At 43.9% G+C, this 16,682-nt stretch overlaps 1 protein-coding gene across 8 annotated transcripts in view; it reads right to left on the bottom strand.

Annotated features, from left to right (window-relative positions):
* The window catches only part of FBXL18 (F-box and leucine rich repeat protein 18), a 93,677-nt gene that overhangs the window by 58,938 nt on the left and 18,057 nt on the right, over positions 1-16,682 (bottom strand). For 3 of the 8 annotated variants that reach the window (XM_027825174.3, XM_043523536.1, XM_037910787.1), the window contains exon 5: positions 4,809-11,503. The exons of 3 other annotated variants lie outside the window; for them this stretch is intronic. In XM_027825174.3, coding sequence (XP_027680975.2) covers positions 11,347-11,503 — 157 coding nt within the window. In that variant the 3' untranslated portion in view covers positions 4,809-11,346. Of the gene's footprint in view, positions 1-4,808; positions 11,504-16,682 lie in introns of those variants that run through there. 2 more of the 8 variants (XR_003565043.3, XR_006284178.1) reach the window with 2 other exon arrangements.

Below are 16,682 nucleotides of genomic sequence, written 5' to 3'. Positions count from 1 at the left end.
AAATTCAGCCCTGGTGTAACTCCACGGATTGCACTGACCTCCATCTACGGCAGGGAGTCCCAAAACTTTTACCTGCACCAGCCCATTTAAATGAAGTATTTCCTGCGGGGACTCCAGCTAGCACGGAGTATACCATTTAGAAGAGCCAAACTGCACCCTCCGCACTGTGTGACCTCATACATATGGTGCATGCGAGGTCATACTGTGCGGAGGACCCCATGTTGTAGAGCAAAATGGCATCCTCCCTGCATTATGACCTCACACACACTGTACATACAAGGTCGTGGTGTGCGGAGCAAAATGGTGTCCTCTGCACACTAAGGATTGCCATGACCCCATGTGCTGGTGGTGTGACCTCATTTGGGATTGTGACCCCCAGTTTGGGAACCATTGAACTATCAAATATGGGCACTCTTAGCCAAAGAATCCTGTCTTAGAAATTCACTGTCTTTGAGGGTCCACCAGAGCCCATGTCTTCCAGTCTTCAAGCCAGGATGCAAGACATTTGTTTCAGTAGCTCTAAATTCTAGTTTTGTTGCCTCCTTAATTTTCTGTTTGAAAACCTGTTTTGAATCTGCCATGGTGGGTAACCAGGGCCACACAAATTGAAACAACAGGAAGTTAACACACCCAGTCTACAGGACCCATTCCCTGCACCAATGCAAGCCCCACAGCCTCACTGCACTCTTGAGAGAGCAGGTCTGTTTCTCAGAGTGCATGACAACACGAGAAGCCAATTCAACAGTATGGAGACTGGGATATGATCTCACGGAAGACAGGGATGGAAGAGATTTAGTTCATCTCCTCCGTCTTCTCACCCATGAGGGATTGTTCCCTACCTTGCACAGCCATTGATAAGAAGCTGAGTTTCTTTGTGCATAGTCCAGGCTGCTTTCATTGCCAGGTGATTTCTTTTCGATACTTAGATTCATTATCTTGTCCGCAGATGACTTTCTGAATGTTCAGGTCTCCTTCCAAACAAAGCTCTGTCAGTAAATATTTGTGCAGGCCCATTCCTTGCGCCTGACACCCTGACTTTCCCTTGGCCTGAGAATGCTGGCCCTAATCTATCATCTTGCTAGGGACAGTGCCTATTTCTGAGCCAGCCAATGGTCCCAGTCCAGTGAGACCGAACAAACAAGACAGACCTCCACATCTGGAAATGTTTACACTTCACACAAAGGAGTGATTACAAAGAAAAGTGGAGGGGTGGGGGTGGAGCATGCAGACAGGCTGCTGTTAATCTGCATGGGCAGAGGCACATCAGCCTCAGATTATTTAAAAAAAAATAATAATAATTAAGGTGAGCCCCTGCCTGGCAGGCACAACAACTTTTCCTGTCTGGAAATTTTATGAAAGAGGCACAACCATCTTCTCCCACTCTACCCTACAGCTTGCAACATACCAACCTGTCCTCCTGCTACTTCATTTGGAGAGCGATGAGAGATCTTGGAGGCTTCACTCCGAGTAGCTGTACCTAGAGACTACACATTCCTTCTCTATCATTCGCAAAGGGAGCTTTCTTTGACACGCTTCTTAGGCGGATAGGTGGGCAGTGAACCAGTTACAGGATGATCTTTACCTAGTGCTGGAATCTAGCGCAGAGTTCACCTTTCACCCGGCCTTCACTTGGCATCAGACTCAAGGGGTGAATCGGTAGCCTTCTGGAATATTATTCCATGTCCTAAACAGCTGGATGACTGATGAGGGCTGTTATACAACTACCACGTTCCCCTCTTCTCCAGAAGTAGCTGCAGAGCCTCTTTATTTCCCTTGCCCAAGTTACGGGACGGCTAAGAAACTTAGTAGCACAGAAGTGACTGGATAGAGTGGAAAGATAGTCAAAGGTTAGAAAAGTTCAGCTCCCAGGTGGGCCTCTCTCATACTAGGCAAGTCCCTTAATTTCTGTGCATGTTTCTCTATCTGGAAAATGGGAATACCACCCCATCTTGGTAACAGGTTACAGAGTAGCAGCCGTGTTAGTCTATAGCCACAAAAAGAAAAGGAGGACTTGTGGCACCTTAGAGACTAACAAATTTATTTGAGCATGAGCTTTCATGAGCTACAGCTCACTTCATCGGATGCATTCAGTGGAAAATACAGGGGGGAGATTTATATACACAGAGAACATGAAACAATGGGTGTTACCATACACATTGTAAGGAGAGTGATCAGGTAAGGTGAGTTATTATCAGCAGGAGAGTGGGGGGTGTGTGGAATCTTTTGTAGTGATAATCAAGGTGGGCCATTTCCAGCCAGCAGTTGACAAGAACGTCTGAGGAAGGGGGGGGTGGGAGGGGGAGGAATAGCTTATGCTCAAATAAATTTGTTAGTCTCTAAGGTGCCACAAGTACTCCTTTTCTTTTTGCCATCTTGGTAAAGCACTCCTAGATAGTCTGCTGAAAGGCACTATTACCAGTAAAAGATTTGAAGGCTAATTGTCTCTAGGCATACGTTTCCTTTACATTCCATCCTAGTGGGACTCCCCCCTCATCTGCCAATACATCTGATGCTAGAGTTGCAGGCTAAAACGTTTGTCATTTTTCCCCAATTCCTCCTCTCAGATTATAAATGCTGAAACAATGCAGCAAACCTCAGCAATAACGTTTGGCATTCTATAATAGACTCAGACAGCACATTCCTTCCTCAGCCTCCTCCTCTCTTATCTCTTTCCTCTCCCCTAAAAGCACATTTAGATAACAGTTATTGGAATGATAAAACAAAACCATAACTTAAGCATTTGTGAGTGAAATGTAGAGGAGGCTCCTCACGGGTTGCACCTTAGGTCAAACCTGCCAAAGCAGCAAAGGAAAAGATATGCTCTAGTTCAAGCAAGTTATTTTGGGGAAGTTCTATGGCCTGTGTTATGCAGGAGGTCAGGCTAAATTATCACATGTTCCTTTTGTCCTTAGATTCTATGAAAAAGGTCACTGAAACCATGAGCCATTTTCAGGAGACTTGCCTGTGTCACTCCTTAGTGCTATTCCACCAGATGCAAGATGCTCAATATTCTATGAGCTTGTTTACACACAAATTTACATCGGTTTAGTTAAACTGGTGAAATACCAGTTTTAAACAAGTGTCCACACTGGGTTATGTTTCAGTTTAGCTTGCCCCGGAACATTTAAACTCAAGTAAGCCAGATACACTTCTGCTCCCAGCTGGGCCTCTCTCATGCTAGCAAATCACTTAATTTCAATGATTTAAGCATGTGCAAACATGTAGCTACATCATTTTCAAATTTAAAATCACACCTTTAGTGAAACAGGCACAACTCTGATTGTGGACCAGGCCTCAGACGTCTGCTCTAGCAAACTGCATAGCCGTAGGTCATTAATGGAGAAACAATGATGGAAGCTGTAGTACAGAGAGGATGCAGGAATTTTTACCACCATGGTTAGAGCCTATTTGTTCTACTGTAGACAGATAGAGGCTGCCGCCACTCCAGCTGTTACTATGCATGAGGAGGACTTGGTACAGTACTCCAAAAATACCCCTCCATCAGCCTTAGACAGTTGATGGCACAAACATACACCATCAACAACCTACACAGGCTCCTCATGAAACCAGACATCAGGATTCTGAGGTGGCAAAGAGGAGGTTATGGACCCAGAGGTGCTGATCCAGGTTAATCCTCATCCAGTTGGGAGGTCACAGAAAAAGGTTTGATTAGTCGCGATTCAGACAGTTGATTATTTTTAATGCTTTCACCATGTCGTTGTATTTCCTGGTTTTATTTACTAAATTTTAGATTCCCTTCTCTCTCACTCCGTTACTGCAATGATCTCAGGTCAAATGAGTCTCTGAAATAAAGATGGCGTAATTTCACTCAGCTACACAAATTGACTCCTAATACCCCCTGGGTCACATTTTGCTGCAGTCAGATTAGTCAGCTCCTTCCTGTACTGGTGAGGATGCTTGCTGGGGCACTACATTAATAAGCAGATCTTTTCAAAGAGGTTCTCCCCTCCAGCTATGGTAACAAGCACATAGGTCTCTGAAAGTTCACATTATTTAGCTTGGCTAAGGCATGGGGACCAGCTGGCTGCAATGCATTACTTAATCTACCTTGAGAACCTGGGCTCAAATTTAGGGTGGCAAAGTTCATATGTAAGTTACAGTCTCAACTTGGTGCCAGACAGACACAAGGGGGAGGATTTTCAAGACCGGGCATGTGATATCACCATTGTTCTCCCTGCAATAGTGCACACATCAGTTAGCAGTTACAGGTTTAACTGGTCATTTTGTGCACAAAGTTACCGTGATTAGGTGCATTTTTGCATAGGTAATTCTGAAAATCCAGGCTTGTGCCATAAGACTAAAGGTCTGGGAGTCAGGAGCTCTGGTTCTACTCCAGACTCTGCCATAGACTGAGTGAACTTGGGCAAGTCATTTCACCTCTGTATGCCTCCGTTTACTCATCTGTAAACTGGAGAGTAGTCCCTACCTCAGGCAGCATTGTGAGGCTTAGTTCATTTAGTCAAGTGCTTTGTGATCCAGGGAGGAAAGGTGCTATATAAATACAAGCCAACATCGGTCTCCATTAAATACATAACTGAGCCCCTAACTGCAAACAGTAGGCGTGTTCCAAGTCAAAACTGAAGTGGGTTAGCACAGCTGTGTCCGAACGCTTAGAACATTCCTACCCACAACATGCTTGGTTGTAGCTAGTACCAAGGTGGTCCTAAACATAACCATATAGCTTCTGTTAACTTTAAACACAACAGTGTGCTTCTTAGCAACACATTTCTTTCCCCGCTCTCATTGTTGTTGAAGACAATAAGGCAGGAGGCAATGAACTGGACCTGTTTTAAAATCAGTTTCACTCTTTATTTGAAATCTTTTACATGCCACAAATGCACATGAAAAATTGCACATTGAGAATGTGGTTCACTATTATGAACAAAGAGCGAGCTGTAAATACAAGTGTAAAACCAGTGCACAGATGGAGCTGTTAAAACTGAGTTTGTCAGTCATTTGCAAACCGGCTGCTTGGGTTCCTGGTGTCACTTAGCACATCACAGGCTAAATCTTGATTTTGGGAGCGGCTGCCTCCTCTAGCTTTCATGTTATTGGTGTAACATACGTCTTCACTCTCATTGTAATACAATTCTCTTACAGCAAGCTGAAACAACGGTTTCGGTAACAGTTACACCAAAAAAGTGGGTGTTACTTAGAGACCAACTGTTCCTTAAATGTCCTTTTTTTTTTTTAATTTAACATTATGACAACAAAGTTTCACCCTCTGTTTATATAGAAGTGAATACAGGAGATTCTCAACAGAACAGGGACTTTACATTGACATTTTTCAAATAAAATTCTGACCAAAACAACATTTCCCTAGCAGCCTTGGGCAGAGTTGCAGCTTCCACTTCAAAGGACAAACTTCAAAAACAAATCCGACATCCTAATGGTTTTGTGCTACATTACTTAATTGTCATACAGCTAATTAGCAATGCCCGATTTCACATTCTCAGTACGGAGAAGTTGTTCACATAAGAGGGGCTACTTACAAAAATAAATAAATAAAAACAAGGCACCAAGCATCCAGACTCGGATGACAGTAACATAAAACGCTACACTTGAGCATTTACAAAGCTAAAATAAAAAACATTTAGTAATTAAACCTAAATTGATCGGCCTTCTTTCAGATCTAGGAGTTTTGAATTTCCATGAGGGGTGAGGTGGGGGGTTGTACACATGTATGTATGTGTGTATATATATAGATAGATAGTTCTCATACATTGTAGATCTTTTACAATTCTAATTATTTCCCTATCACCAAGTAAGATCAGGATCAATAGATGGTACAAACTGACCCCTCTCCCCAAGTGTCAGGGGGAAATAAAAGACTGAGGGAGAAGGAGAAGTGAGTGTCAGAGGTCAATGCCACTGAAAACAATAGATATTGATGTCTCCATTCATTTCAAAACAGCAGAAAGGTCAATGTCTCCCTTGCTTCATGTTTTATGGTTGAGATCCTGCTGCTAACAGCAACCATGTTAATAGCCAGGCCTCATCCATCCTTTTATCATTATTTCTAACCAGGTTAGCCATTTTGAAAATTCAAAGGAAGCTGGAAAGCAGCCGCCGAGGGAGGGAGAAGAGGGGAGCTGCCCTGGAAATTAATGGAAGAGATGTTTTTCATTAGTGACTGCATCTCCCCCTACCTGGGCTCTGCTTCATTCTGGTTTGTCCCTCGCTGCCCCCGAAAAAATGAAAAAGGCCTGAGGCAACGTCCCTTCACTATTAATCATTATTCCCTCTACAACATCCCAATCGGTTTCTATGGAAATGATTCTCCTGCTAGAGAGCCCTGGCTGCCTATGCATGTAATCGAACAGGGAGGCAGCCTACAGACCCTGCAATGGAGAGAGATTTTCCTCTGCAATAGCCAAGTCATGTAAACGTTGCTCCTTTTACAGACTTATTCTCCTCCAGGTAAGAGCGAAAGGCTTTGGCTGTACACGGCATCAGCCAGGATCAGCACTGGATTTAGTCTCCCATGAGCAGATCAGACAAACTACCGCACGACCTGGAGTATTAATTTTTTGGTAAATTAAGTATCGGGATTTTGTTTCTGAAGTTAGGAGACCTCACTGCAAAAGGTGAAAGGCTGGACCTACAAGGTGCTGAGCACCCGCAATTCTCATGGGGATAAACAAGAGTTGAGGGCTCTTGGCAAGCCCTATAGTAGCATTCATCTGCAAGACTTTCATCCCTTCCTCTCAATACGAGGAGAGCAATGGAGAATTCTTTTAGCCCATAGTCACTGGCAGTCATGGGGCAGCCCGTTGCCAGCAGCAGGATAAGTCCAGTAACAGACAGTTACAGAAGGTGACCGCCTACGGGAGTGTTAGTAGTATATGGTTCATGTGGTCTTTCAAGGGGAATGGATGTGTTCAACAGCAGTTTCCATTGTTGGGAAGCTCCCCAATGCCCTTTTTATTCTGTGTTTTTAACTCTGTCACCTGAGACAATCAGGATATTGATACTGGGATTGCAGCTGGCAGCACCAGGGATCTGCTCCACATCGGGCCACGTAAGGAAACTCAAGACAGCTGCTATAATTCATCCCATTTCCCCCCTCCTCCTAAATTAGCACTGTCCTCAGTTGTTTGTCCTCCAAGACAGACAACACTTTAGAGCTTTACAATAGCCTAGTGTGAGCTGGGAGCCAGATGGGGGACTTGAGGCAAAGAGAGGTTGAACAACTTGCCCAAGGTCACACAATGAGCAAGTGGCAGAGAGGAAACTGAAAACCAGCTCCCAGTCTGATTCTCCAGCCAACAGATCAAGCTGTCTCAATTCTCTTTAATCTCTTTCCTTACCGCTGATGTGCCATGCTGCATGGTGACAGGTTAGCATCACTCCCTGCACTCGGGAAACCTGATGATGTGACGTATTGTTGCTGTACCGTGGGTGGGTCGGAGGGTTTTAAACAAGGTGCCAAAAGAGAGCCCAAACTGAGCTTTGCCAAAAGGCAGAGGAAGAGACCCTAACAGGATTACATCCTCTTTAAGGTGCCTTTTTTTGACTCAGGTGATATTTGGTCCAGTCAGCTTCTCCTTACCAAAAAATAAAACCACTTTAAAAAAAGCCTAGAACCCACCAGGCAGCAGGAATGGAAAGCCACTTTGTTAAACATGTTTTGGCATCAATGATCCTGTGACTGTAACTCTTAACTTTAGCATCCGATCCAGTTAGCGTCAAAATGCATCCATCCAAACATGTGCAAAGAACGGGAGTTTTTGGCCAGCCCAGTGTGTTTGCTAGCAATGGAGCCCACTGCCAGAGGAGCGGTCAGAGTTCTGATCTAAAAACTGGTGCTCCTTCCCTGGCCAGCTGCAGCAGCCAGTGGGAAGCGCACCTGATGTAGTTCAGGGTGCTCAAGAGAACGGGGTCAGTCAGAAGATCGTCCCATCCAGACTTCCACAGATGACAGGGAAGGATTTTTGGAGTGGAGGGGATGGAGAGGAAAATAAAAAAGGGCATTTTGTATCAAAGAAAAACTGAGAACAAGGACGACAAAAAGTCCTCCCCGAAAACTGCACATGGAACCTTAATGCTGACTATGCTTTGAATCCTTTATACTTCTCTGCTCAGAACATATGGTGCTACGTTTAATAGCCCAGCACTGCCAATTGGGGACTATTAGGGTGGGTTCTTTTCCCAGTGTAAACGTTGCAGAATATAAATTGTAATTAACACCGATGCCAAAATAGCACTTAGAGAAAATAAGCACATTATTAACATCTGGTGACTCCTGCCTGGAGTGCAGAAGCAGTGGAAATTCTCACTCGCAGTCAGGAGGATCTGTAGTAGGGATGCAGAGCACGGTTCCACTGTTTGGGGATGGGGATTCTTTTCAGTCCCTTTAGCACGATCTGAGGTGCGAGTGGCTGGCCTTTCCTAGCCCTTATTGTGAACGTTACGGTTCACATTAAGAACACAGACCTGCTCACGTGAATACAGATGTCTAAGCATCATGCCAAAGGCAATACAATAATGGTTGTATACATACTTGATAAAGGGATCCACTCCCATTTTACCTAGAGGTAAGAAAGAATACAGCATCTCTTTACAAAGGAACTGACCCACATGAAGCATATCTTATCACACCAACACAGTCTTTAAAAGAAAGGACTAGGAAAAGCACTGACCTACTAGACCACACCTTTTCGAACAACAGAGTCAGATCTGAATCGATTTTTTTCAGCAGATATCACAGAAATCAGATCCTTCCGCCAGGGAGAAAATGGGAGCTGGAAGTTTCCTTGTGACTAGAATCCATTGAGCCATCTCTTAACGGTGCCCCATTGCTTGTTAGAAAGAGAAATCCCTGCTCAAGTGCAAAAGCATTCTTACCTATATCACTCAGGCACCACACTATGCACTACTTGAGGACGTTGTTTATTGGCTAGGATAGTTCCCATTATGGACTGAATAGCAGAGGACTGTCTCCAGACCTGTAACCACTCAGCTTTCCCTCTGCTCCATGCTGAAGTTGCTAGGATTCAGGAGGAAAAGAAATGCAGCTTTAGTGATGCTTCAATATCTCCTCATTGCCTAACCCCCATAATCTGTGTTGGAGAAGGGATCTACTCAGCAACTGCACAGAGTGGCATCACCTGGACAAAGCAGTAACTTATTTTCCTGCCCCCCGCCAAAAAAAAAGTACATCTGATTTGTGAGGGAGAAAGGAGCCCAGCCTGACAAAGAAAAGGGCTCGACGAAGCCACAGATACAAGAAGAGGTTGGAAGAGAGAGACAGGATTCTGGAGAGAACTAGATAGAAAACAGAGGTAGGACCCCAGTGAAGGGGTAACAGCTACCTACCGACCCACCCATGCTTAATGGAAACCTCCCACAAGTCAGGTATATTTTGGAAACCTAGTTTAGTTCTGGAGCACCTCCTCCAGTGGCCCAGCTGTGAGAGCTCTGGCTAAAGCTGCTGAAATGCTACAGGGCACCTGCTTCACGTAAAAGCATAAAACACATCTGCTTATTTATTTAATAGCTACAAGACTAGCAGCTCGCACTCCCACACCCTTACTAGCCAATCTGTCCCATGGGAAGGGAAAGGAAAGGAAAGGAAAGGAAAAGAGAGCTTCGATCTGGAAGTCCCACTCAGTGAAGGGGCTGCTGAAAAGTAAGTGTACAGAAAGATAAGGCAAAAATTAACAACTTGATGCTCTTAAAGGTAAGTGTGAGCTCTAAAGCAAAGCAGAGTACAAATGTGCTCATATGGATTAATCTGGTAATATGCAGTCTCACTCTTAATAAATGGCTAATGCTGAGAAAGCATCAATGAGCACACATGTAGTTATGTCCTATTTGTACACCTGTGGGTTGCATCAGGCTGGCCCATGATTTAACGTGTCGGACAGGATAAACAAGTCTGGAAATTCTTAAGCAGTGAGAAGGGGACTAGAGAATAGTGTCTGAAGCCTGCATAAAGATGTATTCTGCGATCCAATCTGCCCTTTGAAACCAGGATGTTTTTGACACCGTTCCCAATAACCTCTGCTTATGAAACTATGGCACTGCTGTAGGAAACACTGACTAGCTGATTCTGTGATGTCACCCACAGAAGTACTGAGTTCCCAAGCAGTGATGTCACAGCACAGCTGTTTAGCATACCACTGGATAGAAACTGTTCAGACTCAAATGGATAACCTCTAAGGAAAAGATTAGCCCCACATGTGACCATGGAATATTCCACTTCAAGGGAAATCCTACCACCACCCAGAACGTTTGTACTAAATATGTGCACTTTGGCTTTTGGCACTGCGATTTGACACTTTAGAAAGTGCTAGATCAATAAGGCACTCTGAAAAGTGATCCAGCCCACTACAAATTCCTAAGGACATTCAGTAGAGCAGGCAAGGCTTATGAAGTTACCCTTTGAAAATGCTCCATATAATCTCTGAAATTAGTGTGTGCTCATCCACATGATTTGGGGATAGAGCTGGTCCACTAGGCTCCCACCTACACTGAAAGTTGGAACGGTGTTCTAACGTCTCTAGACCACCGCTGATTTATTTATTATTTTTAGGGTAGATGGGATTCAGGCTGGAGATTTGGTAACACGGAGTTTGTGAAATCTAGAGGGGAAACTCAAGACGCAAATGAGGAATTCTTCCCCACAAGCCAAACGACCCAAACACTAACAGCAAGAAGAATGTAGCAATGGGCTTGAAAGGTTAACAATCATGATTTGCTACTGGGGTGGGGGGGGTGGGGGGAACAAACCTGAGGTACTTCTCTCAAAAGATAATACCCTGAAATACTTCTCATCACACGTGCGTAACTATGTACACACATCTATAATAAGAGCTATGATGCATTTAATTTGAGCAATACACCTTTGTGCCCATTGTAACTGAGGGACACTAACTCACACAGAATCAGGCCCCCTACTTTGCCATTAATAACAGACTCAAGCAAAGAATGATCACTGAGGAAACAACAGCGCATACCACCAAAGTACACAGGACCCCTACGGAAATATATCAGGCAACAAGGGGTGAAGGGTAAGAAAGGGAGCATTCTTTAAGTTGGTTTCTCTTACCTTTAACTAATATAAAGTAAAAGAGGAATTCATTATTAACCACAAGGAAATCCCAATATGGTTCCAAAAGGCTTTGATATTGTATATTCTTGTGCAAGGTCTGTTTGCCCACCGCAATGTTTGCCCAGGCTCTTTTGCTTTTCAATTGCACTGATTTACAGTGATTGTACAGCATCCCATAAGGTGGCCATAAGCTCAAGAAGGGGGATCCAGGCCAATAAGAAGCTGTTGCACACGTTCATCCCAACTGTTCTACATGTGCTATGGCATAATCACCACCACAGGTTTGGAGGTTCCTCAGCCACTCTGCTTTTAAACAAGGTAATTTCATCCAAGTGCATCATGGGGACATCTCTGATGACCTCCGTCAAGTCCTCATGTAGTAGAGGGAAAATGATGACATTTAATGCAGGGCGGTCTGCCTGGAAACTAAATCAGATACAAGTTATTAGCCAAGGAGAAATGCTAGTTCTGCAACAAGAGAAAAAACTTGCACGGGTAGAGTAGGAGGCGGCAGAGGGGAAAGGGGAGTCTTGCTGAGACAGGAAATCAAGTTTTCCCACCTGTGTGGGACTTTATTACCTTGCAGTGGGTCCATGTGGCTAATTTAGGAGGCATCTGAAAGGAGTCCTGATCCAAAATGGAGATTGGGAACCACAACATGGAGCTCTTACAAGAGGAGGAAAGGATCCTCAGAACTTTACATGAGACATTCCTTAGCTGAGTAAGATGCTGGTGGGTAGCCACTTAAGCTCTCACTAACAATGGCAGGTTGTACAGCCTGCAAAATCCGGACTAAATTGTCTGGGATTTGCCCTAGGACTGGGCCTGGGATTATCACTGAAGGGTCAGTTGTACAGCACATGGAGGACAAACGCTGCGGTCAGAGAAAAAGGAAAGCTCTACTATTGCAGATACTCAATGTTTATCCACGTTAGAATCACACACTGGCAACAGTGTCATTTTTAATAAAAGTCACAACAGCCTGTGACAGATACACACAGTTCCAGTCTTGAGGAAACCCAAAAGCAAACAGCCACATTTGCCACTAGAATTTTGGTTTACTACCTTTTTAAATCTATTAGCCCTTTACCTCCACTCCTTTCTACACCAATCTTTTTAGCCCCAGCCCCTTCTGCTCCTAATTTTTTTGCCACCTTGTTCAGCAGACGTTGAGCATCACAGACCTTTCGATGGAGAGCAGACTGGTGTGACAACAGGAGAGACAGGAGCAGCAGGGTTGTAATTACAGAGCAGGAGAAAAAAAACAGCAGAAGTTAAATCCATATGCAATATTTTTGAAATGAAAGCAGGCCCAGATAGCAAGTATATGCATGACAGCAACCCAGAGAAGTAACAGAACAACACAGATATTGGGGGGAAAGGGAGGACAGATTACAGGGTAAGAGAAGACCATCAGAATGAGGACAGGTAAGTCTTTTAGCATTGATTGGCTGATTGGGCAGAGCCATGTCTAGGTTGCTGTTATTAGAATAGACATGCAACCATATCTTAAACACATGGGTTATTGCTATAACCCTGCTAGCAATCTCCCTGAGCAGTGCGTCCAGAGTTTATTCCTTAACTGTTATAGGGTAGGCTGGATCCATGTTAGAACATAAACCCACTAAGGCAGAGCCTCGTTTGACATTCAGCCTGTGAATCATGTGTCTGAACTGTAGTGGTGTCCGCTGTAGACCAAGATTATTGTCTACACAATTCTGAGCACACCCATCACGCTAAAATAATTATCCATATCGTGGTGTTACAGGGCTGCAGGAGTGATCGTAAGTTCAGGTGCTAGAATCCCACATGAAACTTCAGAGTAATTGTTCCTGATTAAAGATTAATGCTGGCAGATATATCATGCTGCAGTTCGATCCACAAGAGGCTCGCATTTCTCTCTGGGTGACGGACCTAAGGAGCACCTCCCACAAACGCATTAGTGCTTCCTTCCATGCCAACTCTTACGCGCGGAAACTTGTCCCGAAACAAATCCATAAACCCGTCACTCTTGCCTCCAATTCCCATCTCAGGACCTATTTCTGCAGCAATGCTTGCAAGAAATTATCCAACAAATAACGGCTAGGCGAAAGGCAATTGGGTAAAGTTGCTATTTATGTAATTTGAACACTAGAATATAGCAAACATATTGGATATTCTCTCCCCACCTCAGCTCTTCATACGGTTCTCATTTAAGGCCCACAATCCTGCTGAAGAAGGAACCATGTTAATAACCTCACTCTCACCCCTCCCCCCATCACAAGTTCACTGGGGCTCAGTGCAGGGGTCCACCCACCGAGGCAGATCTCTTTTTAGGACTGGTTCCTTAGATTATAAGCTCTTCATGGCAAAAAAAAAAAAAAAAAATAATCTCCTATTTCTGTGTTTGTACAGCATCCAGCATAGCAAAGCCCTAATCTCAGTTGAGGTCTCTGGATGCTACCGTACCACCACACAAACGACAAACTATATTTATACATTAGTTAAAAAGTGGGACTCTAACCAAGTTTACACAATTTGCCTCAGAGTACTGGAAAAATACACATTAAATATGCCTTCCAAGAAGCCGGATTTATGGAAATATTTTTTGAAGAGCTTTGAACTTGATCTGCAGCAAAAAAAGCCAAAATATGCCTTTGAATTTTGTGATTTGTATTTTTTTTAAAACTGGAAACTGTATGTTGCTCTGAAACTTATAAATTGCCTACCACAGCCAGTTTATGCCTGCGAATTCTTTCCATGTTCGATTTGCACAATTTAAAATGAAACGCACATGGTTTACCATTATTCTCAGCAATGTGTGCGTGCAAAGCCGCTGCTTTAGGTGCACATTTCAAAACAACTTTTAACGAGCTGCTGTCATAATGCTCAAATGGGATTAGCATTTCCCAAAAGCAGACTCCTCTACAGATGCTGTATGTATGTTCCTTCAGTCCTCTGCCGGAAGGCAATTCCATTCTTCATACACCTGTCCAGGTGGGCTAGATTAAGTGAACGGCACTTAGTACTAGCACTAAAAGACCCCAGGCATGGGGTGGAGAAGGGGAAGAGATTGAGTTAATGAGTTGCAGCATAGCTGCTGTAATCTTCTCGAAGATTCTTCCCTCATTCCACACTTGGATGAATTTCAAACTGGATCTACCTCTGAAAGTCTATGGTGTGGTTAGTGAAAACCTGTCAGATGGAGGGAGATGTGGATTTTGGGAGACAAAAGAATTGCAGCTCCAGACTTGAATCCCTGTTCTATTCCAAGGAAAACAAGCCAAAAATTGTGAATGTTGCTTGCTTTCTCCTACAAATCAATCTCCAAACTAGACTCATCACGATTAATTACATGAAAGTAAGTTTTCTATGCAATTGACTAGCTGGCTCTTTAATATTTATCCTTGGGGGGGGGGGGCGGGGGGGAAATCTCTGGGATAACAAAGAAAAGGACAAGCTTTCCATAGCAGCCTCTAATCCAGTATACTTAGCCTCAAACCAACAAGAGCCCAGTAGCGCTTTATGCAAAAGCAGGTTTCTGAAGATTATGTAAATTTGGATGTGAACATCTGCAATTGGCTATAGTCATCCCTGGAGCTCGAAAATGGACACACCGATTGTGATGCAGGGCACACTTAAAATTCATTCTGGCATTAGCAAAAGCAGGACCCTTGCCTTCCTATCCCGTCCTTTAATTACACCTAATGTACCACGAAAGGCTGTTAGCCAAAAAGGGTTAATGGAGCTTTGTTGCCTGCCCCAAAATTATGTCAGAGAGAGTGTGGACTGGGCACAGTAAGCGTACTTTCAAAGGAACAGTCTGGTAAATAACCTACACTACAATCTCAATTATTTCCAACTGGCACGGCAGGATCCAATATGTAGGTCATGGACAAAGTCAAAAAGGAAGGAAAAGTTGAAAGCAAATCTGTACTTCAATCAGATTTCCTTGATTTTCTGCAGGACAAAAGAGTCACTAGGCTGAATTCATTATCTCATGGCAAACACCCATATATGTGTTGTCAGATGTACTTTTAAAGTGGAAACAGAATGAGCCCCTTAAACTCCACCTACTAAAGTTGCATAGAAAGGACAGCTGAGAACAAGCGAAGTTTAGCAAAGATTATGCAACGCTAGGGCACAGATTATTAAAACCTCAATTTAGTTATTTGCATTGCAGTAGCTCCCAGAGACTGTCATTAGGAAAAAGGCCCCAATGCGGTAGGCACTGTACCAATTTATTTTCTCTTGGTTATAAGGAGGAACTTTGAAGGGACTTGGTGACATCCTGCATTGAAACAAATCTCCCAGAGACCTCCAGAGGAATATAACAAAGGTTCTGTATGTTACACATCTTCTGAATTTGGCACATCACTTCACACATGCCAGTACGTAGGTGTAAGGGCAGCTAAGCTGGTATAACTTACACAACGAGGGGATGGAGGAGAGGTGTGTAGCACGAAAAGCAGCTAAAGGACGACTCCTCTAGCTCCTCTGCTAGAAGATTACGGCAGGATCCATGAATCCACAAATTCAGGACCTGGGCTAGGAGGGTCACGAAGACACCAAATTTAAATCCATGGGGGGAGGAGGATACCATCTAGGAGTTTTGGGACCCTACATGGAGACTAGGGAGGAAGAAGTACTGGTAGGGAGCCAGGAATGCCATGATTTGGGGGGAGCAGGGTACCCTTTAGTTGAACTGGATCCAGTCTCCATTTAGAATTAATCCACTATTCTTCCAATCCTACCACGCTCTGGTTTACCTTCTGCCAGCCTCTCAGTGCGTAAATTATACAATCTTAGACTCCTTTACACCCACTTACCATTTTGTAATAGCACTTACACATCACTTCTAACTTTGGAGCATTACTTCAGAAAGCAGCTAATTAACCAGGAAAGGGGAATTCAGTACAACTGAAATTTTGCCCTATATCTGGTCATATCAATTTGTTTCAGCCACATGTGTACATATGTGCACGCTGTTTCATCTTAAACCAGAAACTCCAGCAGTTTTGTTTTCACTGGAAGAGACACTTGTGATTTAAATGTCGGGCTGAAGCCTATAAGCGATGCCAGGGCTTGAAATCCCCTTCCCTGAAGCGCGGCATGGCAGAAGCTACAAAGAAAACATGAGCAGCAGGGCACACAGTTCATAGTGGATTAATTTAGTATTAAAAAAGATTGCGAGCCAGAGTGGCAGACAGGTCATCTTAAGTGGCATGACATATATGCATTTTTCTCCTCCTTCCAATCACACCAAGCATACATACCATTAGGGTCTGCTGCTTGGGTCCTTTCCAGCACATTACACGGGCACTAGGAAATGTCAATCGTCATATCCTGCTATGACAGTCTCCAAAACAAACATGCACGCATGCGCACACACATCTCCCTACCCCAATAATTTCTATGGGGCTAATTTCCATCCATACCAAAGCTCTGGCTCCTTGGAATGTGCTGGTATAATTATCCCCAAGGTGCCTTCTTTCATGAGACAGAGAGCTCCATTTACATCTACCTGTCCTTCACCGAGTCTCCCGAGAGGGGTACAAAGCTGGTTTGTAGCCACTGTAAAGTGGGCCAATTCCCCCGTGCCATTCTTGCTGTGGACCCCTTTGGA

Source organism: Chelonia mydas, chromosome 10 (assembly GCF_015237465.2).
Source record: "Chelonia mydas isolate rCheMyd1 chromosome 10, rCheMyd1.pri.v2, whole genome shotgun sequence".
Classification (NCBI taxonomy): Eukaryota; Metazoa; Chordata; order Testudines; family Cheloniidae; genus Chelonia; species Chelonia mydas.
The sequence above is the reverse complement of the archived record's forward strand: the minus strand, read 5'-3'. Positions and strand labels throughout refer to the sequence as shown.